Source organism: Mus musculus, chromosome 12, assembly GCF_000001635.26.
Source record: "Mus musculus strain C57BL/6J chromosome 12, GRCm38.p6 C57BL/6J".
NCBI classification, from domain to species: domain Eukaryota; kingdom Metazoa; phylum Chordata; class Mammalia; order Rodentia; family Muridae; genus Mus; species Mus musculus.
The window spans coordinates 35,482,329-35,508,974 of NC_000078.6; the positions used below are offsets into that span (position 1 = coordinate 35,482,329).

The window sequence follows — 26,646 nt, forward strand, 5'->3', positions numbered from 1 at the left end:
CAAATGATTCCTTCGACACCAGCATTACTTTCTGGGCAGTAGTTAGGGATGGGTGGAGGGCCAATAAGACATCTGTTTTCTATGGATTCCATAGGGATCGTGGAATCACCAAATTTCTTTCCAATGAAATAAATCTTTGGGTTTTAGTATATTTTCCGGTAAGAGACTAACAAGTGGTCAGCGGGAAAGCAGTCACTTGAAACCAGACACCATGCTTTCTCGTTTCTTTTCATTTTTATCAATTTGACCTGACCTCCAAGCATGGGTTGATTTTCATGGCAGCAGAAAGAACTGTGATTCTCTTTGGTGGTTAGGTTGGTTAGCTCACTAAAGATACAAAAGGTCCATTTCTTTGTGATTTATATGATGAAGTTAACAATGCAAACGTTCATTGAGAAAAGAAGGGAGAGGCTTTGACCTCTATTGTACTACATTTTTATGAGGCATTGCACCATAAAATTGAAATAAAATATGTGTGAGGTTTGGATAAATTATACCTTTGGGGATATAGAACAAGGAAGTATTGTTGCTTTGAAAGAAGACCAACTCAGGGGTGGGGATTTCCACATAATTTTCCACATAATTTGACTTTAGTTTGTCTCTGCTTATGGGAATTTTTGCATATATCTATCTCAAACATTCTATTAGACATTACTTTTTAATAAAAAGAAAATAGGTTTTGCATCGAAAGGGATTTGCTGCATAGAGGCATTAGTTAAAACCAAAAGCTTGCAATTCAATTCCTTAAAAGTTTTAGTCTATTGTTTTTTTTTTAAGAAGCATTTATTGTTTTAAAAAATTAAATGTCTCTAATGCTATTGTAAGTTTATGGTTTAGATAATGTATAAGGCAGACATACCTGCTTGTTTCCTACAAACCAAAGGAAATAATAAGTCTTGGGACTAATGTTAAAGAATAATTTCTTGGTTGGATTGCATGGAGATCAAATACACTATTAGTTACTTATAGTTTTATATTTGTGTATGGAAAAAGTATCTCCTTTAAAGGACATAGTAAAATATGGCGTTCAATAAATATTGGCGATATCAAGGGAATGATACAACTTGAGACAAGTTGCTGATTTGGATCTACTTTTAAAAAAGTTTCTAATAAAACATCACATTCAAAAATCATTTTCAATTAATTAATCCATTTATAGGGATTAGTTGCAGTAACTAGAAATCATGAATGTAATGAAACTGTTTTTTAAATATTTATTTATTTATTTACCTATTATGTATACAGTATTCTGTCTGCATGTATGCCTACAAAGCAGAAGAGGGTACAGATGGTGATAAGCCACCATGTGGTTGCTGGGAATTGAATTCAGGACTTCTGGAAGAACAGCCAGTGCTCTTAACCTCTGAGCCATCTCTCCAGCACATGAATCAGTGTTTTAATCAGTTTCATGCTACAATTAAATACCTCAGTTGATTAACTGAAAAAAAGAGAAAAGGCTTGTGTTATGAAGGTTCTGGAAGAAAACTAAGGAGCCATGTTGCTTTAAGCCTCTGGTGAGAGAGTTGAAGTTCAGGAGCACGTGTCATGCAAAGTCAAGCAGAGACAGGATTGTCTGGGATTCCAGTGTCCTTGGGAACATGCTTCTACTGACCAAAAGGCCTTCCAGTAGATCTCATTTTTTCAAAGTCCCACCCTTTGAGGACACACATTTAACAACAAACAGTTGGAAACATTCTTCAAATTCAGACATAACAATAAATAAGCATTTCTGAGTCCATTACAACAGACTTGGCTCTGGAACAGCCATCAGTATCACAGTCATAGCCATTGTGCACAGCTGTTAAATGGGCATGCCAGCTGGAATTTCTAATCTATTTTGCCAAATGGAAACCATCTATCTGTGATTTTACTCAACAAGGAGACCTCGGGCAATAATGCCATGTCTTTGCATAGCTGGCATTGGTTGTCAATCTTTTGATGGTTTGATCTTAGGATAAAAAACAAAAACAAAAACCAGACAACACCCTTCTAAATGCACTGAGAAGTACACATCATGTCTCATCATGTAGCTTGCTCCCTGAATTCCATAGGATATGGTCGACCTGTCAAATCATTTGAAGTGGGCTATGTTTAAAAATGCTCTATTTACATAGCCTTCTTGGATTCATCTTGTGGATGCAGTATTTAAAACACTCATATCCCATCTGATTTTCCTTAAAGAAAAAAATCTATATTTAATAAGATAACTTACCTACAGTATAACCTGTTATTCTGTAATAGATAGTAAAATGATGTCTTGGAATGATATAGGTGAGAATCTCTTAACACATAGCATTTATTTTAAAAAAAAATACAGTTCAAATAAACCATTTAAAACTTCAAGTTGTAAATATATTTTGGCACATCTCAAAGAAAACAGGTTTAAAAACCCACAACAACATGTCCATTTATTGAGCTTTATTCATTTTTATTTTTGAAGAACTAATTGGGAATATAGATGTGGGTGTAATAAAAACAAAACCAGTAAAGTCAGTAGAAAAATCAGCACAAGTTGTTTAAAGTATAGAAGGAACTGAATTAAATCTATCCATCACACTTGCAACGCAGTGAATCTAACACTTGCAGCACAGCAGGTTTTTAGGTGGTGAAACTCAGCCCAGGACTCTGGATGCCATGACCTGCCCACTCTTCATAGATACCTGCTCCGGCACACCTCCCAGGCGGTGTAACTTTCGTCTTCTGAACTGCACTGGGAGCCTCCATGATTCACGACGTACTGAGCAGGGAGCTCAAACCCAGCGCACTTTTCCTTGATTCCTGAGAGCTCTGTGATCCCATGCAGCGGAATTCAGTCTTAGAGTGGCCTGTGCTACCACACCACGGTACTTAATGTGGTTAAATCAATTCTAAATCTACGCATCACAGCTTCCCTTTTCCGTTTGCTAAGGTGATCATTCAGCAACAGAGGTGGGGATTCACAGTGGGATCTAGACAGGACACATGGCTTAGTATTTGGTAGAGAAAAGGCAACTCTGAGCTTCATTATTTGGTAAACTTGGACAACCTCCTTTCCTTTAAATGACTTTTTGTGGTTGAGATGAGGTCTCTGTTGGCCAGGCTGGACTCAACCCGTGTTCAAGTGGACCATCTGTGGCAGCCTTCTAATTACAGAGTGCCAAAGGGTCCAGCCATCATACTTGACTAAATTGCCTTCCCCAGATAGAATAATTTACATTACAAGTCTACAAGTGGCTATCCTTGGCTAGTGTGATGACATTTGTTGTGTAGACAGTCCTGGTGATGCCACAGCTGTGGGGTTTTCCTGTTTTTTTGTTCTGGTCATGAATGCCCCTCAAGGGGACTTTATCCATCACCAGGACCCATCCTGTCACCCTGGCAAGAATGAAATCCCTTTGTGCTGAGTCCTGTAAAGCCTTAGGTGACACTAACTGGTGACACTACTAACTTAAGGAATCCCACTATTTGATTAAGTAAAATCTCTAAACAAAAGACTCTTTTCCTAGAAATTGAGTGGTGTGCTCAAAAAAATTTTTAAAGGGACTGTTTCTATCCAGCATACTGTCTCATAATTTTCTTAATTTGAAAATAAATATAAAAGAGCCCCAAAATATTAAAAACAGACACCATCAGCTTAAGAAATACATTTGAACTAAATGGTATCAGTATAAAAGCTGATACTGCCTCTGAAAACAGTTCACTCGGAAGCAATCCTCGTTCTTGGATTGTGTAGCAATACACACAGAGGAAGAGAAAGACAATTCTACAGTTAGTCATAGGAAAGCTTAGCATAGCCACACAGAGACATTGATAGTTTAACTATATTTTAAAGTTATTAAATCATAAAATTTAATTTTATACTGAAAATTTTATAATTTAATTTTAATTATAAATGTAGATTTTATAATTAAATTTTATAAATTATTTTTAGAAAATATTTTATAGTTGATCAAATATATCTCAACTATATGTGTAATGTCTGAGTCAAGGTCTCAACTCTGTAGGGCTGGCTATCTAGAACTCTCAGAACTTGTCTCTGCCCCCCTGGTGCTGTGAGTGTACCATCCCACCTGGTCCATTTAGCCTTGTGTCTGATAGTTCGTTTTAAACACCAGTGGTTTCTAGTAAACTTTCTATTGTCTGTAGGATACAAACAGATGCTGCACAGAACAGGCCATGTACACACACAGCAGCTGAGCATGACAGGGACCTCATAAGTTTTGGCTTCCATCTACTCTTCTGTGCTAGGAAACATTAGAAAAGAAATAAATACAATGTGGAAGGTACTTTCTTTGTCCCTGTAAATTTGGATAGATATTTTAAACTAAAAAGGAATTTAAATCCTAAAAAAGCCCTTTAGTGCTAGCTGTAGACAAGAAAACTGTTAAAGATTAGGGTAGAAGATATCAACAGTTGTACTGTATCTTTCACCTGTGTCTTGGAGTTCTCTTTCCATGAGAATTGTGTATTGATGCAGATGGAGCACAGGTGTGGTGGGCACCAGCCAGAGTAACACATTTCATCTCCTGGTGCCTCTCCAAAGACAAAGACTTGATTCTATATCAGAAGAGAAACAAAAAGAGGCATTTTATAGATTTTGAGAAAAGATGCTACCATAAATAAGAATCTTGCATCAGGGACGCCCTGCTGTAATTGAGTTTTCTAAGTAATCAATAGCCAAATTACTCTATCTTATGATGATATCACAGAAATCATCGTCAAGTCTCTTTAATCCTTCCTCGCTGGCCCTGTTCCACGTGGTATTGAGGAAAAGTGGGGGAGAAAGGATCGTAAAGCCAGTTTGCTTCAGTTTTGAGATTTGGGCTATTTTAGTTTTCTAATGCCGAATCAAAGAGACAAAAAGATGGTAGAACTCAGAACTTCCAAATTAATATGCAAAGACATATGAAAACCAAGTGGGTGTGTCAGGTACAGAGTTTTCTAATGATGAGAAATAACCATTGTAAGATTAATCTGACAGGTTTATTTGAATATTAAAGTATAATGGTAATAAAGTGTTTTTGTGACACACATGAGATGGACATAATAACCTATTTACACCTCAGTTTTAGTGCGACTTCCAAGAGGACTTCGTGCTCAGTGCAGGGTGTTACTGTCTGCCCTCACGCTCACTGGAGTGCTACTGTCTCAGTTTTGTTTTCTGAGGTCTTACTCTTTCCTATCTTCCAGATGAGGATCCCAGACTCTCTTCATAGAAGGACTAATTTGAAGTTGATGCATCTAAGGTCGCAGAGCCCACTCCTAACTCCAGTTGCTCCCCCTCTTCAGCATCAGGCCAGGCTTCCCTCCTCACGTATTTCTGTCCTACTGCTGGACCCCCTTTGCTCAGCCTCTCTGAGCTGCTTTCGTCCCCAGTTTCTTGGAAGCCAGGTTGTATGTTAAAGTCACTTGGGAAGCTGTTTAAAAATTACTTTTTGCTCCACCCACAAAGGTTCTATTTCAAGTTACGGCCGAAGGCCTATGTGAGTAAAATTTAAAGTTCTGGTTTAGGGCCTGCATTGATGGAGCCAGCATCTCTGTAGTACAATGATGCTGGAGAAGTCACGAAAGTAGTTTCTCAAATGCATTGTCTTTAGCAATGGACAATGGGGAATGGGAGAGGATGTTGCTGTAAGATGGCTGTAAGATGACACAACCTTTAATTTGAGATCCATTTCTTTCTTACTTAAACTGACTTAGGTAGCTGATTAGGTCCACTACTAATTCTTTTTTTTTAAAGAATGTACAAACACGCACGTGCGCACACATACACACACACACACACACACACACACACAACTGTGGAGATCCAACTTAGTGTCTTCCTCTATTTATCCCACCTTATTTTTTTTTAAAAAAGGGTCTCTCACTGAAAATGAGGCTCACTAATTTGCTAGTCTGCCTGGACTTCCTGTCCCTACCACTCCATCACTGCTGGGGTTACAGGCTCTACTGACCCACCTGGCTTTAACATGGGAATCTGAACTCAGATGTTCATGCCTGTGTAGCAAGCACTTCCGCCAGTGAGACACCTCCCCACATCCCTGCTATCTGTACTAAGTTAAGTTTGTGATTTCTTTCAACACTTAAAAGAAAAATAAACACCACCCCCAATATCTGAGTCCTATGTATCTGGAACCATGCATTCTAAAGGGACTTTGCGCCTGAAACTCTCTATCCAGAGTTTCTTAAAAATTTTAAATCCAGAGATTTAAGACTTCTTGAACCACACAAAACATTTCAAAAGTAAGTCAGCCATTGATATTGCAAATTGCTTGGAGCAAGCAGAGAAGTAAGGAGTGAGTCTGAGCATTCATGCACACATCTGCTCTTCAGACTGACATGGTCAGCCTGAAAACTTCAAGTTTGTTTTCAACTATTTACTGCTTTGAGCATAAAGTCTCTGAAATAGGTGATCGTGGGTCACTCACCTTTCTTCAGATTCCTAATTCGTCCCCAAATGGAGATAAACTACATGAAGGTGGTTGAATTGAAAGGTCAAGACAGACAGGTGTGTAAGAAGTGCTAGCTGAGAGTGAATGGATGCTGTCCCCAGCTTAGGCTAATAAACTGTAACCTTTCTTTCATCCTTTTCAGCAGGACAGCAGGGAAATGGCCCCTTGCCTCTGGCCTAGTGCCTAGGCCTCTATAAAGAGCTCATATCTTCAAGATAGCCTGCATGGTCATAGCATCTTACTGATATTAAAGAGTCTATGAGCAAAAGACATGGATGTTATAGGTACGTATTTACCTTCAGAGTTCTCTTTCAAAATGAGATAGCATATATAAAGAGCAGGTGGTTATTTTGGTAGGTCACTTGTATCTATATTTATGCAAAATGCCTGATGGTTTTCTTTATTTCTTCATGTTTGCTAATTGCCTATCAGGAAAATATTTCCCACTAATACTGCAGAGAGAAAGCCTTTCTTTAAACCATACCAAACATAAGCCAGAGGGCCTACTGTAACTAGTTGTCAAGGCATGCTATTCCAAAGTTTAGCTAGCAGGTGGCTGACAAGCCCAGACCAGCATATGTTCACTAGCTCTTTTTGGAGTGACCATGATGTGTTTGCATTTCCTATAACATTGGAGACATCTCCCTCTCCAGCCGGATCTTTGGAGGCAGAGTTCAGAATTGATCTCACAGTTCAGGCCTGCCCTGAAGAGAGTGAGGAAGAATATTGGTTTGTTTCCACTGCCCACCACATTGACAAAATCTCCAGCTAGGCATATAACATGGGACTTTCTGTTGAACTGAAATCCATGTCACTCAGAACTGATGAAACAGAAAGAGTTGCAATATATAAGTTTTTCTGACTTGGGCGATCCCTAAATTCAATGGAGCTTCACATTCCCTTGCTGCATTTGCAGCTAGCTGTCCTGACCACCATGTGAATTAGGTTTCAGGGCATCAGTTCTCACTAGGGACGTTTCACAATGACAGGAGCCATTACCCAATGCTGCTAGCACTGGTAAGGTGAAGCACCCTGCTGTGCCCACGAGAGCCCAGCACAGCAGGAATGACACATTCAGAAGAGGTGATAGCTCTAAGGTTGCTGGACCTCAGATGAGGGAATGGTGTGAACTTGGCTAGGAGACATGCTGTGAGACATGCAAGCACTCTTGTTCACACAAAGCATTCTGTCCCCTTTCTGCTTGCAATGTCAATGTCGCAGTGTTGATTATTACTACAGAGGAAGAAGAGTGTGCTCCTGCTGAGTGGGAGATGCAGATGTGAACCCATGGGGGCTCCTTCACCAAGGATGCTCAGAAGTATGCCTGTGTCTACACAAACAGGAGATTTAGATGCCCTGTCTTCTTGTTCTTATTCTATTTCTGAAAGGAATTCTACTTGCCTTGCACAGAACAATTCACTGATGGGAATTCTCTCTGTATCAGGAAGTAATCAATTTACACTAGAAAGTCATGAATTCTTTTTTTGCTGAAGACAGAACACACACCAGTGAGTCCCTGTTGCCTATGAAATGTATCCCCAACATTCAATGTGCCAGCTGCAGCTGGGTGCCCGGCATGGAAGAGCTCAGTAGAAATGCAAGCTCTAGGGACTTGTGGCAGTTGCTGAGTTAGTCTAGATGACAACAGGCTCCCATGGGGGTCTTGAGAAAGATCAAGAAGCTTTGTTGGCACTTCTTGTTCCTGGCAATAAGGACCTCATTTTTATGCGGGCATTTGTGAGAGTCACCATGTTGTGCTAAGAAAGCTGGTTTACCTCTTGAAAAAAAAATCAGAATTCTCAAAAAAGCAAAACAAACAAACAGTAGGATGAGATGATTGCTAAGTTCTTTCCTAGAGCCTTGGGACTTTTCCTCTGTTAACCGCTGAGGGTCGGAGTTGTCCTAGTAAATATCACTGTGAGAAGCAAATGGTCTCTAGCCAGTAGATATATTAATCAATGTAGACTAATCACATTTGCTAGCTAATCTATGTCAATTTGTCATTTAATTCTTTTGTAATCCAACCTCTAAATTGGAAAGAAAGGAACCCACTGACGTGATGACGTGTGCCTCGGCTGAACTGTATACACACAGCAAAATGCTGACTTGTGAACTTTAAATGGCTGTAATTGTGTCTGTCAATCATATCTCAATAAGGCCATGACCTAGTGGAGTGTGGTAGTGCACAGTTACCTTTATCCCATCACTCAGGAGGCAGAGGCAGGTCAATAGCTTTAAATTCCAGGCCAGCCTAGTCTACATAGTGATTTCTAGGACAGCCAAGGCTACAAAGAAATACTCTCTCAAACAAAACAGAACAAAACAAAACAAAACAAAACAGAATGGTATAAACTATATATGGAACTGTAAAGATGCTGAATTATGCATGAGCCACTAATTGTTTGGTTAATTTCTATTTTAAACAACAACGGCAACAAAAGAAAGAGGTGAGAGAAGGATGAGGACTGGAATGGGGGAAGAAGGTTGAGGAAGAGTAGAAAGGACAGAAACTTCAGATTATAGCGGGAAGTCAAATGACAATTGCCACAGCATTCTATTCTGTGATATCCGCGAGGGGCATTCAGCATTGTTTCACTTACAAAAGTGTAAAAATAAAACATCTCTGTGTCATTAACTAGGCATGCTTATTACTAGACAGTCAGTGAGCATTCCCTGTGATCTGGATTTGGGGGTAATGGGCACTCTGACATGTGCAAAGTGAGTTAGGCTTGAGCTCAGCTGCCATCCATCAGGAGTAGCAAGTCCATCCTGATTTCTGCTTCTAGAGTCACTGGAGACTGCAGAGAGCTGCACTTAGGCCCTTGGGCACCTGAAGGAGGTGTCCTAACTGATGACTAAAGTAGACCGGCAGTAGGCCCTGGTTCCAGGCTTGACAGACACCTGGTTGGGTGTCATCTTTGCCCCATCTATACTCTGCCTCCCACCTGGCCCATAGGATTCTCTGCAGACTGCTTCAGACCATGCTAGTCACACAATGCCCTTTAAGATGTGGAGAAGCTCTATGCTTGCCTCATGAGGCCAGCTGGCAAAATTCATAATGATTTTGATGGTTTATGTCAAGCCCATGCCTCCCAAGACCCTCAATATTTTTTAAACTGAAGCATTTTAAGAAGTGATGAAGGATCTGGGTTCTCAACTCTTTACAGTGGCAATGCTGAAATAATGAAGGTGGGGAGGAGAACAAGCTACCATGAACTCTTTGAACATAAATTACAAGGAGAACCATGGATGTAACCAGCCTGTCCTGGCAAGAGCGATGTCTGCTATCAGTTAGAGTTGTGGACAGGATGGTTTTCTTCTGTTCAGTACATTCTTCGCTTTGCTCTGTTTTGGTTATTTTATCCAAATTATTCCAAAGATAGTTGGAAATAAAGGGAGACATGAATTTGATAATAATAACAACAATTAAATTAATACAGTAGGCACCCAAAAAATAACATAAAATAAAAGGAGATAAACTGGAATGAGTTAATGAGAGAGAGAGGGGGGGAGGAGAGGAGAGGAGAGGAGAGGAGAGAGAGAAGCAGCAGTATGTCACCAAACGTTGTTCTCCTTGTGCCCTGATCTGGTTTTAAGCCTTTTCATGTTCCAAATAAAAGAGAAAGCTACTTGTATTTTGATGGAGAGAAAAATGTTCTTTTCCTAGTTCTACCAATAAAAACAAAAGCATATGGGTCTTATCTGAAAGGTTTAAATGTGATCGTTACAGTAAACAGTCATGTGTCTCAAGCCACTTTTCACACAGACTCTCTGAAAACTTAAGGCTTAAAATGTCTTAAAAACAAAGTTAGTGAAATTTTCTGCAGATGGCCAACACAGCATAGCTGAATGATGAAGAGTATTTTGATAATCAAGTTTGAGAAAGAAAAAGAAACCTTGGGGCTATATTTACAGATGATCTGGAACACAGGCCATAGCAAGTACTTCAGGTGTGGGAAGAATGTTAAGGTCTTCACAAGGAGAAAAACTTGTTTGGGAGATGGAGGCAGAGGAGAACAAATTCCCATGCCTGTGAGTGCTGGTGGGGGCATGGTGCATTCCTGTAAGATAGGAAGATACAGCCGATGTGTTACATCTGAAGATGCAGACTCCGAGTCACAAGGAAACACAAGAATGAGCCTGTGACTTCTCCCCACAAGCCAGACTTTGTTAATGCACTTTCTTTGGAACACTAGCTAAATGAGAAAGGTTTTGTGAAAACAGTTCTGGAGTCAAGTTGGAAACACACTACACAGCAATTGTTTGGAAAATTACTATATACATTAGCACATTAAAGATGTTTAGCCAATGTCTTCATTGGGGTTTTACTGCTGGGAACAGACACCATGACCAAGGCAACTCTTATAAGGGACAACATTTAATTGGGGCTGGCTTATAGGTTCAGAGATTCAGTCCAGTATCATCAAATTGGGAACATAGCAGCATCCAAGCTGGCATTATGCAGGAGGAACTAAGAGTTCTACATCTTCATCTGGAGGCTGCTAGCAGAATACTGACTTTCAGGCAGCTAGGATGAGGGTTTTAAAGCCCACACCTACAGTGACACACCTACTCAAGATCACACCTACTCCAACAGGGCCACACCTTCTAATAGTGCCACTCCCTGGGCTGAGTATACACAAACCATAACAGCAAAGGAATCTGATCAATTTCTTATCTGCCCAGGTTTTCTCTGACCTCCCTGTTGACATCTCACTCGACTCACGTTTGGAAACAGAACTTTAGAAACCACTTTGTAGATAGATTCTGAAGACAGTGACTCAAAATGTGGTTGAGATTAAAGTCACCAAGACATGTCATTATGAAGAATGTCAGGGCAAGCAAAACAGTGGACATTAACACAAAGCTCTTGCACACTCTTCAGCCTAAAGAGTATTCTTTTACATTTACCCCAGACAAATATTAAATGGAAGGAAGGAGTCCCCAGCATCCCCCAAACCTACTGAAAGTTTACAAACCGAAAGCAGCAGAGTCGCCTCGATGTGGGCGCTTCTTTCTAAACTATGACGTCTGTTAGTAATCTCCTGTTTGAAATACACTTTTATTTTTGTATCTTTGAATACTTTTATTTACTTTTATTCATGTCTCAGCATAATGTACCATGTTCGTTCCCAAGGCCAACCTTCCTTCTCACTTCCCTGGGGCTCCTTTAATAGTCCCTCCTCTCATGTTTAAGTCCATTTTATAATTTAATAACCTACTGAGTCTGGTTAGCAATCCAACGGCCATGGGCAACCTCCCAGCAACCATATCCCTAAAGAAAAAAGACTGCTCTTCCATGAGTCCCCACCAGCAGCTACTCAGCTAGAGGTGACGCTTGAGCCCCGTGCATGCTGCCCTGCTGACTGGCTTGATCTTGTGCAGGTGGCCACAGCTGCTAGGAGCTCACAAACACAGTATCCAGCATGTTAAGCAGACAGCACTACACCACACTTCTTCCCATCTTCTAGCTCTCCCATCCTTTCTGTCCTTTATTTGGGATGTTGCCTGAACCCTGGAGAAGGGGATGCACGCGCATGCCCTTTGATAATTCAAGGGACATAAATAATTTATTATCCAAATGTTCTAACACTCTTGTTTTAAACTGAGAAATTCCAGTCTCTTTCAATGTTCATTCTGCAGTTCAGGTCTCTTTGTTGATAATACTCAGAAAGTTTATGAGTGTTCTTTGTGCAGAGGCACAGACTGGTTTCTAGATGAACGCAGGAAAAGCATGCCTGGTTTGAATACTCAGTGGGGTATCCTTAACTCCACACTTTATTTGAATCAAGAACAGATACCTGAAACTTTCCGAGGTAGCCAAGATCTGTTTTTAACACTTTTTTTTTTATATTAAAAAGAGCACTTCAGTTAAACATTAGCTTTCATTGTAGCCTCTTGTCCATCTGATAGAGGGCTCATTCCTTGATATGCACAAGAAAACCTGAGCTGGATCTAGTGTAAAATCTAGTGTAGAGGGGAACTCTAAAAGCATGTATTTGACTCAGTGGTTCAAATCTGACTGTGTCCTAGCACAGACACCCACTCTGAAATCAAGCAGCATGCACTAAAGGTTTGTATTTTGTGGCTCTGTTACCCATGGTCAACCATGGCTTCAAAACACTAAATAGAAAACTGCTGGACAATCAACTCTCCGTATTGTATAATAATCAAACTAGATCCAATATGAGTTGAAAACTCTGTGCACAGAAGGCGTTGCACAAATATCAGGCAAGGTGTTTGTAATGGACAGTATTTTAACAGCTTTGTGGCTTTTTCTCATTTAATGGGCTTCCCTTGAACCCTATAAAGTGATAATATCCTGAGAGAAGTTTGAAAAAAGTACTCTTTCTACCCTCAAAATAGGTGTGTTAATTTTAATGAAAAGAACTACTTGACAATGTATACACAGCAGTGCGGGTATAATGTCTAGCCCACTTCAGGAAAGCCGTTTTTCTTCTAGGAATCAGGCCAATTTGTATGGTGATTTGCAACCAGTAGACACATTATTAAGACACTTCCTTAGAAACATATGTGAGGCTGTGAGCAACACACACATTTCCTGATTCCCAACATGAGGCAAACATCTGGAGAAAGCAAGACTGCAGTGTGCTCTTCCACATGTCCTTGCACCGAGGCAAGTTTGGAGCCAACCAGGCACCAGTGTGTCACTCATAAAGTAGACTCTCTTTTTCTTGGTCCAGAGGGACTTAAAGGTGGGAGGAGCCATAGGAATGGTGCCAAGCCCTCCTGGCTGTTCTCTGAGCTGCAGCCTGGGAGAATGCTCAGAACAACACTTCGTATAGAAAGATGTGCAAACGGAGATCTTTCCACTCCAGAAGCATCATTCCTTAAAATCTAAACATTTGTGCTGATTTCTAATGGCTACAATAATGAATTACTGCATTAATTGGCATAGGACAATACAAGTATCTCATATATATATTTTTTTAAAGTATAGAATAGAGTTTATTTAGGGCATGGGGAGGGGAGCTAAGAGGGTAGTAGAGGCAGAAAAAGTCAGAGAGAGAGGGAGAATAGAGAAATAGAGGCCAGCAATGGGCACATGGAGAGTTGGGGGAGGGGAGGGGGAGATGGGCAAGAGGACAGACAGGGAGCAGGAAGGCAAGAGCCCAAATATCTTCTTAATAGAACTAGAGCAGAAATTCTCAACCTTCCTCATGCTGTAGTCCTTTAACCTAGTTCCTCATGCTGTGGTGTCCCCCAACCAGATTTTCATTACTACTTCATGACTGTATTTTTATTGTTATGAATTCATAATGTAAGCATTTAATATGCAAGATATGACTTCCTTGAAAGGGTTGTCCTTCAACCCTCAAAGGGGTCACAATCCACAGGTTGAAAACCCTAAACTAGAGGATGCTTGCTACTCTGGAATCAAGACATCGGAAGACATTACTTCCTTCCCTTTTCTAGCTTCTTGGCCCTTCTTGCATTATCACCATAGTGTCTTCAAATCCTTCTGCTGTCCTCCGTTCTGTTCTCCCTCCCTTCTGACTCTCCAACCTTCCTCTTGCAAGAACTTTTTGATGATTGCACTGAGCCTCCCCAGTAATCCAGGGCAGCCCCTGTGTCAGCCTTCTCTTAAGAGAGAAGGAATAAGCTGTGGTTTCCATGATTTTCGTCCATGGTTTCTTGGCCATGTTACTGCCCAGCACATTTTGAAGGAACTAAGGTAAAAGAGTTTTGCTCACTTTACTGGACTCAGGAAATACAGAAAAAGAGGGGAAGGGTTTGGTCTCAAAATCTCTTCTCAGGATACACCCTTGGTGTCCAGTATCCTCCCATGGTATACTATTATTTAAAGGCTCCATCCCCTCTCAATAGATCATAAGCTAGTGGCCAAGCCTCCAACAAGAGATATAGAGGACATTTTCGATCCAATCTATAGCATCTTGTCATTTCTAGGTCCTGGACTGTACAGTAACATCTACAGAATGTCCCTTGCCACCAAATTAACATACACATGGGTTCTTAAAAAATACAAACTATTCTGTGTATAACCATTTGAAGATTTCAGTTGCTTTTTAAAAATATAGTTTAGTCCTTTATAAAAATGGAATAATTAAATTGACCTCATGGGATGTAAATGAGATAAACTAAATGATGCATCAGGTGGAATGGGAAGATAGAGCAATGCACTTGTGCAGGGACAGTCAGCTGCTCTGCCCTGTATCAGTCAGTGTACTTTGTTCCCTCCAGATCACCTAAACAAACGATGTGAGGTCACTTTAAATCTTTGGTCTCAGTTTCTTCATCTCTAAGTGTGTAATTTTTTATGAATCGTTTTTCCATCTTTATGTGCTGTTATTTGGAAGTCACGTATCTTACACTCAAAGAGGTGATGAAGGGCACTCATAGTGAGCTCAACCTTGAGGGTATTCCTCACAAAGGCAAGAGCTGTAGAATGGATGAGCGTATAAAGAACCAAAACCAGAACCAAGATTTAACAAGATTGGAGATGAAAAGAGGGTGCGAGTGGAGGCTGCAGAGCTGAAAGGGCTGAGGAGACGGTGTGAGGGGATAAGTATCTTTAACTGTGAAGTACAAAGAAGATGGGTGTTTACCTCAAGGTCTTGAAACCTCTCCTCCTATATACTCCAGGAAAGGTGAAGTCTAGGAATGGTAGTATTGAAGAGATGAAGGTACAGAGAAGCACTGGGAAGTTGGAAGCAAGATCATCTGCAGAGTGTTAAGACAGAAATCATAACTACCAGCCACTTCCTTGGAGTAGCCAACACCCTTGCGTTAGCAGTCTTGGTACGATGTGGTAAACTGGAATCATTTGTAATTAAGGAAGCCATTGGACTGAGTGTGCACAGAGATCAGAATGAATACATGATTGTAGTCATGTATTCAGTGATATACAGTAAGAGATGTGATGTAGACTGTTCTGATGTGCACATATCACATCACAAGAGTGAACATCAGTGGTGTGGTACACTGTACAACTTTACTGTCTTGTGTGGCTGCCAACATAATCACACTAGTGGCTGGGGACTACAGATCACTTGTCAGCTTGAGTTTGCTCAGATCAAATAGCTCAAACAGAGAATTTAAGTAACCCTTTCATGAAAGACTTGGTGTATTGGTCTTTCTATAAAGACTACTTTTGCCTAACCATCATATAATGGTACAGGGCTCTGTTTTCTCTATAGAGACAGAAAGAAAAACTTGCATGAAAACACTATTTATATTTGGTGGTTAGTTTATTATCATATATCACTGTTTACATTTCCTTTGATATTTAAGGACATTATAAATCATACTTTAACAAAAATCTATGCATGGCATATGTAAGCAAGTAACAGTTTAAAGGACAGCAAGGAGCTATGTAGACCTAAGATCTATTGATACTCAAACTAGCTTGTGCATAGTAACAATTGAAAAGTTGATACACTGGCATATTGGTTAAGTGTTCAGGTGCTGTAAGAAACACCTAGAAAAGAAGAACTTCAATCAGACATACACAAGAGTCTTAGAATTTCATCTAGAAGTTAATCCCTCAGTCTAGTGGTGCTCTAAGTGGTCTTTCCATTTGGCACTTGGCAATACAGACAAACAAATAGGCAGTTTAATGTGATTTTATTATTCTTAGATGTTTTAGCTATTTTTATATAGATAAGAACACACAATATTGTTTTTAAGACTTTCAGTTTGATAAGTGTGTAATTAAATGCCACCATACTCTCAGTGTCCAAAGTTGTCTTCTTTTTTTTAACTGAATATTTGGTAACATGCAGAAGAGACTGACAAAATGGTTTCTATGACAACTTTTAATGAAAAGTTTACATAGAAAAGTGGGATACTAATTCAGACCACCAGTCTAAATCCTTGGTGACACCTCATGCTGGAAAAAAATTGTGAAATGTTTTAGACAGTTGTTTTTCAATGCTTAATCCTAGAGATTCAGAATTTTGACTGAAAATGCATAGAAGAGATCTTTTTCCCAAAGGCATGTTTACATACATTAATTTTCTAAAAGAAAAAAAGAAGAGTCAACATTTCAGTGGATCTCAACCTTTCTAATGCTGTGACCCTTGAATACAGTTGCTCAGGACCCCAACCATAAAATTATTTTCATTGCTACTTTAAAACTGTAATTTCCCTACTGTTATAAATTGTGATGCAAATATCTGTGTTTTCCAATGGTCTTAGGGGACCCCTGTGAAAGGGTCAGTCTATCTCCCACGGGAGCCACAGAGCACAGGTTGAGAACCACTTCTGGATTTGAATACATCTCAGTTTGGGATCTCATCAGCTTTTTATATAACATATGAAAAACAGATCCAGGACCACATCCTTCATATATCATATCTAAGCAAGAACAGAGACAATGGCAGACACCAGCATTTTTTCTTTAAGCCGTTTGAGAACAGTGCATTTGGCAGAGTGACACATTTGCCATATTGGCAGCAAAGGGTGTATCACATAAACAACTTAAGGTATGGAGGTGAACAAATTGTATTTATCTTTATCTTAATGCCAACGTAAAAGCTTCAATTTACTACTTGATTTCTTTACAAGATACACTGAAAAAATGCATATGAGGTAAGAACTATTCTTAAATGAAAACTGCGAATATTTTACAGATTATTTTGTTCGTTATGTTTATACAATGCACCATTCATTTCAGTCATTAAAACACCTTGCACCTGACATGGCATCTTCCATCTTAACACTCCTCAAATATGAGAAAAATGAATAGCTTCCACTAGTATAAGAAGTGGAATTTATAAAGTCAATATCACAAACAGGATTACAGACAGTTTTTCAAAGATAATTTAGACAGAGTGAAATGAGTGCTCTGCTTAATATAGCTAACAGGCTTGACACACGCCACCTCCCCTCACTGCAGCGTAGTGGACATAGGCACCTTTAGCACTTTCTACGGTGGCCTTCTGATCTCATCGTGGAGGTTTCTGGGAAACCTTCAGCAGCAGCGTTATCTCACGTCTCAGAAAACACGGTTAAAATACAAGTGCTACTCTCTAATAGTATGTAATAATTAAATAATTTGGGCAACATGTTATTTTTCAAATTTTTCAACATAAGGCACAGAGGAACATCTAACGGCCAGAAGCAGGTATATTACACAATAAATAGTGGACTTTGAGTTATCAATTACTCTTTATCTGAAGGAAAGGATGAGTAGTGCACACACACAGCGGGGTCATAGAAAGGTTGGGATTCGGGAAACTTTCTTTGTGCAGAAAGAATATTAATTCAAAAAAGATAAAAAATATTTCATATAAAATACATACCCTATTGTGTTACAGGTAGATAGAAAAAAAGAAAAAAATCAGAAAACAACAACAACAACAACAAAAAGTGAGGCACTTATATTAACAGTGCAGAAAGAAAGCATTGAGATTTTCTTTTGAGAAAAGCACCAAACCATTTACTTTAACTTCTGGGACAAAAACAGAGGTTAAAAAATATAGGAAATCGGTTAGTCCTGTAACTCCGTATTTGGTATACTAACAAGAATCCAGAAGTTCAAAGCTCCAAATACCTCCCTGTTTTTCCTGCTGAAGTTACTGAGCAGGGAACCCGAGAATTTTTCACAGTAAACACTGTGCACTCTGAGGTGCCTGAACTCCTCCCATGTGCTCCGTCCGAGCTCTCCCATCGTATAGGGAGCATCTCAGGTACGGGTTTTAAACTCCTTCTCTAAACACAAGAATCGAAATCTGTTTTGGAGAAAGTGTACTGATGTCCAACCCTCACAGTTCTGGTATCCTGTTCCTGAATGAATTTCATCCTGGCATGGGAGCTACAGGAATCCACCGGGTGTGATATCGGGAAGAGGCCGGGCTTCCGCCAGGTGATGGAGATGGCCAGTGGTCTGAGCAGCGTGGCCAATGCTGCTCAAGTCGGACGAATAGGTTTCATTGAAAACACCTCAACTCTGCACCTGAGAACAAACACAGCACAGCAGCTTGTTAGGATCTGAGGAAGACCTTAAAAACGACTTTTAGTCTGTTAGACCTATGGGTTGTTTCACTTTACAGTCCTGTACTGATGATGCTCATGGCTAAGTCTTTCGTCATTCAAATCACACAGAGGAAACGCTCACACACTGACTTCTTTTGGAAGATCAGGTTTTCTCATTAGTCCTACAAGATAATTTAAAGATGGTACAGCGAACGCTACAACTATCTCACTTCGTCTGCCTTGGGGCCTGATGGGAAATTATGTGACATGGGGTGTCAAAGGGTTATTCAGTCCTGCCACAACCAATCAAAAACCTGGAGGCAGTGAACTGATTCTATCCGAACTTCTACACAGCATTTCAGACACCAGCACTTTTGCCCAGATCTGGATTTTAAATGTTTCTTGCTATTCTTGCAATGTTACACTACAGGTATGATCTTAATCCAATTTATTTGTAAAATGTGTTTAATAAATTGTTCTGCAAGTTACCAAATAAAAAAGATGCTTGGTTAGCTAGTTGCATCAGAGAGGAATTTCTCAATTGAGAAAAGATCAAACTGTAGCCCCAGCACGGGCTGAAGGCTTTTTTTAAAAACAAACAAACAAAACCAATTTTTTAAAGAGAATGGTTATTTCAAAGAGATTGAACTTTTAATGTGCTCACATTTGTAAAGACTGTGGGACTTTTAAAGTCATTTATGTTTTATATTGTGGTAGTAATATTAATGTGCTATCTTGGGGATAAATGCGAAAGGAAAGGTTCTGTCTGAAAAATGTTTTGTGTCAGGTTGACAAGGAGTCAGTTGTTTGGCTAGTTTTATGTCAACTTGACTCGGCTAAGGTCACTGAGGGGAGACAGCCTCAATTGAGAAAATGCCTCCACTAATCTGGCTGTAGGCAGGCAAGCCTGTAGGGCATTTTCTTAATTAGTGATTGATGTAGGCTCAGCCTATTGTGTGGCTCTATAAGAAAGCAGGCTGAGCAAGCAATAGAAGGCAATCCAGTAGAAAGTACTCTGCCATGGCCTCTGCATGAGCTTCTGCCTCCAGGTTCCTGCCCTGCTTGAGGTCCTGACCCTACTGCTTTTGATGATGACCTGTTATGTGGAGCTGTGAGTGATTTAAACTCTTTCTTCTCAGACAGCTTTTGGTCACGCTGTTTCCTCACACCCTAACTAAGACACCTGCCTTCTTACCAGTCTCATATCCAGAACTGCTAAAACAGTGAAGAACGAATATAACAGTTATAGTCTACAGAAACTTCACATTGTGGTGTAGTTGATGAAATAAACTGAGATTAAAATAAAAATCATAAAATTATCCCTTTAGTTGCCTCAAATTACTCACTTCTTGTGTAGTGCTGGAGGTCCAGTGAAGGGCCTTGTGCATGCTAACCCGGCTCGACCACTGAGCTAGCTATACTCTTGACCTTTTGTTCTGTGTCTCACCATTTTCCAGACTGTCTTCAAATTCACTCTACAGCCCCAACACCAGGCATGAGAAAAACCCTTTTGAGTTGCTGCTCAGGGTTGTCCTACAGGTAATATACAGACTGTGCAGGTTGTATTTAAATATTTAGGAACACACACACACACAGAGCAATGAAAGAAAAGAGGCCAAGAAACTGAAAGAGAGCAAACATGGTAGATGGGAAAGGTTGTAGAAAAAAAAGGGAAACAGAAAAGGAATACAATTATGGTTCATTTCAAAAATAATAAATTAAGAATAAAATATTATGTGTATAGTTGTTTTGCCTGCATGATGTATGTTTGTATGTATACACACACACACACACACACACACACACACACACACACACACACGTGCATGTGCAACACAAGTATGCAGTGCTCAAGGGTGCAGAGAGAGCACTGGGTGCCTGGAAGTGGAAACTGTGGACTGTTCTGAGCTCCCATGTGGGTGCTGGGGATCAAGAAGGGTAAGCAAATGTTAATTGCCAAGCCATCTCTCCAGGCTAGAAATGTTGTTATTTTTTTCACTGCCGCACAATTACTCATATGAACAGGTTACAATGTGACATTTCAATTCATCTATATAGTGTGTAAGCAAATCAGGCAATTATCTTTCACTGTGAACACTCATCTGTTATTTGCATGAAGAACCTTTGATTTCCTTTTTTTCTAGTGATTTTGAATCATGCAATGAACTGTTGTGAACTTCTGTCATCCTGCTATGTTGTAGAAGAGCCGAAGTTACTCCCACTATCTGTCTGTTACTACCCAATAGCCAGCCCCACTCTGCGGCCATTTCCAGCATCTGAGGGATCAGCCTTGGAGGTTTGCACACATGGATGCTCTCTATATTCTATAATGTCCTTCAGACACACCGCTTTGAGGCAAATACTAATATTCTATTCTTTTATGAGTAAATTATATCCAAAGTATGGTTAATCCATTTTCTTTATAATAACTATTAAAAATTTTTAGGAAATCTTTTTCCTAAAAATTTTCAGGAAAAAGATTGACCAAAACTATCATCTTCATTCTCCATTCAAAAAAAAAAAAGTCCCATACAATCAGACACAGCAGATTCACTCACAATCTAAAAAGCAACCAGGACTGTGATTTAAGCCACACTTTTAAATGGCTATACTCAAACAGCTCATGAATAGTTACTTAATAAACTTCATGTTAGTCAAGATATTCTTACAATCTAAACCAGTATATCTTCAAATAAGCTAATATTTGTAAAGAGAAATTTATTAATATAAGCATGATATCCTCCTGAGGGGGTAACAAAGAACAGTTATTAAATTATCTAAACATCAACTTGCTTTTAAGAAAATTATTTAAAATAATTTATTATTCATACTATTTTAAGTAAACTATAATGAAGTTAATTACGTGACCATAAATATAACGAAAGCAGTTCCGAAGTTGCTTGCTATCTAAAATGGGTTATGATGATATGTTTAAGTGTAATACAGAGATGCTTAGGCCTACAAGGTTTTTTCAGCTGTCGAAAGCCCTTACCTTGCTTAGGAATGCCTGAGAACCTGGAATTTCAGAGCTGTACTGCGTCTGGTCCACAGGGGTGCGCTGTGGCCCTGGCTGGCACTGATACATGGACATGGCCCCAGCATAGTATGCCTGAGGACTGACCATGGCGGACTGTGAGTTTATCCCATGACTTTGGTTTTCAGGAACTTGTAAACAACTGACAAAATCTAAATTAGAAGTAGTGGGATGCAGGGACGGTTCAAAATCCCTTCCAGGGAAGTCCAACTGCACACTCTTGGAATGTTCTGGAAGCAGAGGCTGATTACAGGGAGCAAAGTTCTGTGTGTAAGGCACACTGTCCACCTCTGGTTTGTAGGGAAATTCCTGAGCAGTCCCCTGTAAGCTGGAAAAGAGCTGATAGTGCTTTAGTTCCTGCTGGGGACAGTTGAAAGACACGGGAGGGGTGGGGTTCCAACTTGCAAACGTGCCGTTGATTTGCGTGTGCTTCGGACCCAGATCTTGCTGGGGGCACACCATCTGACACAGCTGCTGCTGGGGCTCCAGAGCCTGCGGCGGGGGCTGCTGAAGCTGTTGCTGTTGCTCTAGTTGCAGGCGCTCCTGCAGCATACAGCTTAGGTGCTGAGTCACAGGCTGCTGCTGGCAAGCCGAGTTCAGCAAAGTTGAATTGTTCAGGGAATCCTGCACGTAGGTCAGGATTTCGTCCGTTATGTCGATGTCTTTGAAGTCAACCTCACCAGCAGCGGTGGAGTCAGTTCTGAAGAACTCCTCGTTCTGCATGCTTCTGATATCTTCAAAATCAATCCCAAGGTTCCTCATGATGCTGTACAAGTCATTATTTTTATTATCCGGAAAGAGCTCTGAGGGGCCGCCAGAGAGTGCAAGGTTCACGTCCTGAGCATGGCCAATTTGCTCATGTTTCAGCGCAGCCTCACTTCCTGCGGCCGCAAAGCTGTCTTGCCAACTCCCGCACTTGCTCACGGAGCCCATGAGAAAATGGCTGTCTAACAGCGCAGGGCTTGAAGGAGGACACAGATAGATGGACTCATCCTGCTGGATGAGGGCACTCATAAGAGAACTGGGGTGGAAAGAATCCTTACTTGGGGTTGACTGGGGAGCCCAGTCTTTCCTGCTAGTGTTGCTTTTGGTGCGTATTGGTAGGGGATCCATTATGGGAGAGAAAGGGCTGGAGATCTCGTACAACACAGCCTCTCCGGTAGCAAACATGAAGGGCAGCGACGTACTTCGCTTCTGTAAATGCTCTCGTCCTTCTTCATCCCTAACAGGGTAGGCAAGAAGGTCTGAATACATTAGAGTTTGATCATACATGATTTAAGTAAGATATTTCTAAAAGGAAGAAAAGGTAAAACGCACTAAAGCTGAGCTTGATAGCAAGGAACATGGATTTTATTTTGAACTAAATTATTCTCATGACTAGTGTTATGCAAGTGGAGTGAAAACTATATAGGAAAAACATATAAATACCAAAATAGAAATATACCTAAATAAAATAATAACTAGGAGACATAAATGGAATACAAAAGAAATGGACAACAGCAAATCAATAAATGAAATGTCTACGCCTGGAAGACACTGGTGACATCAGAGGTCTGTCAGCTGTAACAATCAATGGTTTTATGAAGCATACATCCCCTATGGGTAATATAAACATTCACTATGGTTATGGGTTAATGACTCAGTTCTGTGCAAATGTTAATTCTTTCTTGAAAGAGTTATGTCTTCAAAATCCCAACAGTGTTTTTTGTTGTTGTTGTTGTTGGGGATTTAGTCTTTAATAAATGAGTTTTAAAGTACATTTGGAAACATAAAGAGTAAAGAAGAGCCAAGACAATTATGAACGAGAACAAAATGTATCCAAAAACAACAACAAAAAAAGACATGTATTCACAATATAAAGATAGCACAATTAGGGCTGTGTGATGACCCATAAGGCAACAGCAGTGGACAGCCAGCAGCTCTAGAAATGGCAGTGACCGGCCAGCAGCTCTAGAAATGGCAGTGACCAGCCCATAGCTCTAGAAACAGGACCACATATAGAAGCCTGACAGGCAGTGCAGTGCTCAGACTCTGTCAAGGGTTTGTCTCCTTAACAAATTCTGTTGGCTAACTTGATAGTCAAAAGGAAGGAGAAAACCAGTCAGGATGCTTAGCTCTACCTAACTCCTAAAAAGCAATTAATATTTCACCAAAGATTCCTTTCTGGAATCTGTGAAAAGCTTCCAAATTGCTGTGAACCTACTGTAAACAAGTGCTATAGTTTTCCTTTTATTTTTGAGATGACATTGTCTTTCATCTCCTCAACTGCAGGATGAGTTGGGCATTTTTAGCTTCATCTACTTAGCTGCTTGATAAAGCTTATCACTTTTGTCTTTTTTTTTCAACATTTTTCATCTTTGTCCTGCTCTTTCTAGATAATTTTTCCATTTTTAGTTACAGGTTCCATTGCCTTAGGATTCTTTTTCAACTTTCATGTAAGAAGACTTATGAAAACACAAACGCAGGACATGTTCTTTTTCTGATGCTTACGTCAGTGGTCTCTGAGTGGCGATGATGTAATCTGGTCTTCCATTTCTGTAAATCAAGCGTGCATTGGACTGGACCCACCTCCAGCGACTGTGTTTTGCAAGAAGCCGGAAAACTGTCATGCCACTTTCTCCAGTCTTAATCACTACAAGTAAACATTTACAACAAGGTCACCAAACCCTCCATCAGTACAGTACAATACAGTACAGTACAGTACATCCCTGCAACCAAGTGCCGCTGTGGGGCTAAGGTGAGGCTCACTTGCTGGCTACAGGAACTTGATGCTCTTGCAAAAGACCTGAGTTTGTTTCCCAGTGGGCACACTGGGTGACTCACTACCTCCAGTAAACAAGTCCCAGGGAACCTGATGTCCTCTCCTGGCACCCAAGTTCACCTGTACTGGTGCTCGCAAACTCCCACACAGACAAATGTACATACACAATTAAAACATAAAAACAAATATCTTTTTAAAAGCCATCTTGACATATTTCCATATGAATTCCATTAACCACCAGCTGTGACAATATCTTGAAAACTTTTAAACACACTAAACACACTGAAAGGCACAGAAATGGTTCCTCGGAGTCTGTGCTTTTCCATTTTAGATAAGGCTTAATATGTAAAAGGTTAAGAGAAATACTGAGAGCATGTCAGGTGTAAGAAGAGGTTAGCTTGGAGGAGAAGTAAACATATTCATGTTAAATGAGGAATATTTTTAGTATTTCCCGATTTTATATTAACATATATGCATGGTGCCTTTAAAGACTTCCTGAGCAAAAATCCACTGGCCAACATAGTTACTTTCATAATAATCATATTGTAACCATTACTGCATAGCAGCTGTAGAGGAATTAGAAGTAAAAAGCAAAACTGGTTAACCAAGGCAGCATGACTCCAACGGGATGGATCCAAGTAGTTCTCAGATGATGTCATCACACACAACACTTTGAAATGTGTATCACAGTGCTGGGAGATGCCTCCGTGGCTATAGGTGCTTGCCACCAAGCCTGACTAACTGAGGTTGATCCTAGGGACGCACAAAGGCAAAGAGAATTCCCTCCTACAGGTTGGCTCCTGGCCCCCACATGCACACACAGGAATCAAAGGATTTTTAAAAAGCTTAATATGTTCTAATACATGTGCCGTATATCAGGCGGGTCACAAGAATTCCAACTCACTGCGGATGTGGGATTCTGCACAGTGAAGTATGTCTGCAGCATGGATGAACTGGTACCCCGATCCTCTTGTGCACAGCTCTACTTCTGTATAGCCCAGAATAAGCTGCCCTCTGTTCAAATAAAAGAATCAGATTGTAAAATAATCAAGAAACATTCACTGGTGGTATGCGATTTCCACAACATTCAAAATGTTCACATTAGTATATAGAAAACATCCTTTTAGTTTTTTTTTTAAATTTTCTTGCTTATGGCTACTAATTTTCAATTTTAGTCTTTTTTCTTAACTTTGAATAAGGCCATTAATATTAAGAAGGTCAAAAATGAATCTGGCATAGTTAACTTAAACGTAAAATGAATTCAAAAGCTAAAAACATGGCTGGCTCAGACTGTACTTTAGAGACAGGGTCTGTCATTTATTCTAAAAGGTGGGAAAATTAAAATGCTTTTATATAAATTCTTTTTAGTTAACTAATTAACTTTAGATGGTTATCTAATCTCTGAAGCTAAAAATTAAGAAATATTTTTACAAAATGTAAAATAAACCATGTGCAGTAAATAATACAAAACAGTCAGATTATTTGTCAAATTGATTAACTGACCCTATAGTAGTAACATTAGAACCTATACCACATCTCACACACTTACAAATCTGCTAAAATAAAAAAGATGCATTAATTCTTGAAGAATTATGAGTGAAAAAGTTCCCTTACTTGGCATCACAACCAATAGGTGTGAAGTCTAGCTTGTGTTTGGTCCTGAAGATGAAGTTTTTGGTTCGAATTTCCAGGATGGAGGGTGGCTGAAGTGGAGTAGCTATTGCAAACAAAGCCAGTTGTGGAGGAAGCAGCGCTCCGTCCTTCCCTTTCTTGTTCTGTCCATGAAGATACTTTAACCTCCCTTGGAAATTCATTGCCTTAAAAAAAATATGTCATTAAAATTAACATCATGTAATGGTTTCATTTTCAAAGGTTCCATCATGTACCTGGGGTAGGGGTGGTTATAAAAGAAAATTCCCAAGGCTCAGAACCACTAACTTAATTTCACTCCTCTCTATACAGAAAGTCTATTACAAATTTAAAGATAGAGTGGGGAAGTGGGCACTGCCAAGTGACCTACCCTGCCCCCAAGTCATGACAGGAGTGGCCTATCATTTCTGTGCCTAGGACCACATGACATTTCCACCTTCTACAACCCTTTGCACACCAAGCACTCAATACATAGCTTAAGAAAAAAGAGTGGTGATAAAGTCAAACTACATATTAATTTTCAAACATGTAGGATCTACATGCCATAGCTCACCGTAGTCTTTCCTACTGAGGAAAAAAATACCATTTTATTAAAACAGTAAAATGAAACTTATGAGGCCATTTAAAGAATGCAGAGATCAAAGAATGAGTTTAGAAGACAGAGACCAAAGAGAGTTTAGACATGGGTGTCATAAACTCAGCTGATCTACAAGTCTAAGAGACTATGTGACACACATCTGATATAGCACAAGACAGAAGAAGCCCAGCACACCCAGAAATCCCACCTAATCCCATTAACCAGTCTCAGG

General features: G+C 39.9%; 1 protein-coding gene across 2 annotated transcripts in view; it reads right to left on the bottom strand.

The window, feature by feature from the left end:
- Positions 1-15,650: 15,650 nt before the first annotated feature.
- Ahr (aryl-hydrocarbon receptor) overlaps positions 15,651-26,646 on the bottom strand; it is a 37,011-nt gene continuing 26,015 nt past the window's right edge. For both annotated transcript variants that reach the window (NM_001314027.1, NM_013464.4), the window contains 5 exons: positions 25,802-26,004; positions 25,092-25,201; positions 23,917-24,058; positions 21,385-22,648; positions 15,651-18,372 (listed from right to left, as the gene is read on the bottom strand). In NM_001314027.1, coding sequence (NP_001300956.1) covers positions 18,361-18,372; positions 21,385-22,648; positions 23,917-24,058; positions 25,092-25,201; positions 25,802-26,004 — 1,731 coding nt within the window. In that variant the 3' untranslated portion in view covers positions 15,651-18,360. The remainder of the gene's footprint in view (positions 18,373-21,384; positions 22,649-23,916; positions 24,059-25,091; positions 25,202-25,801; positions 26,005-26,646) is intronic.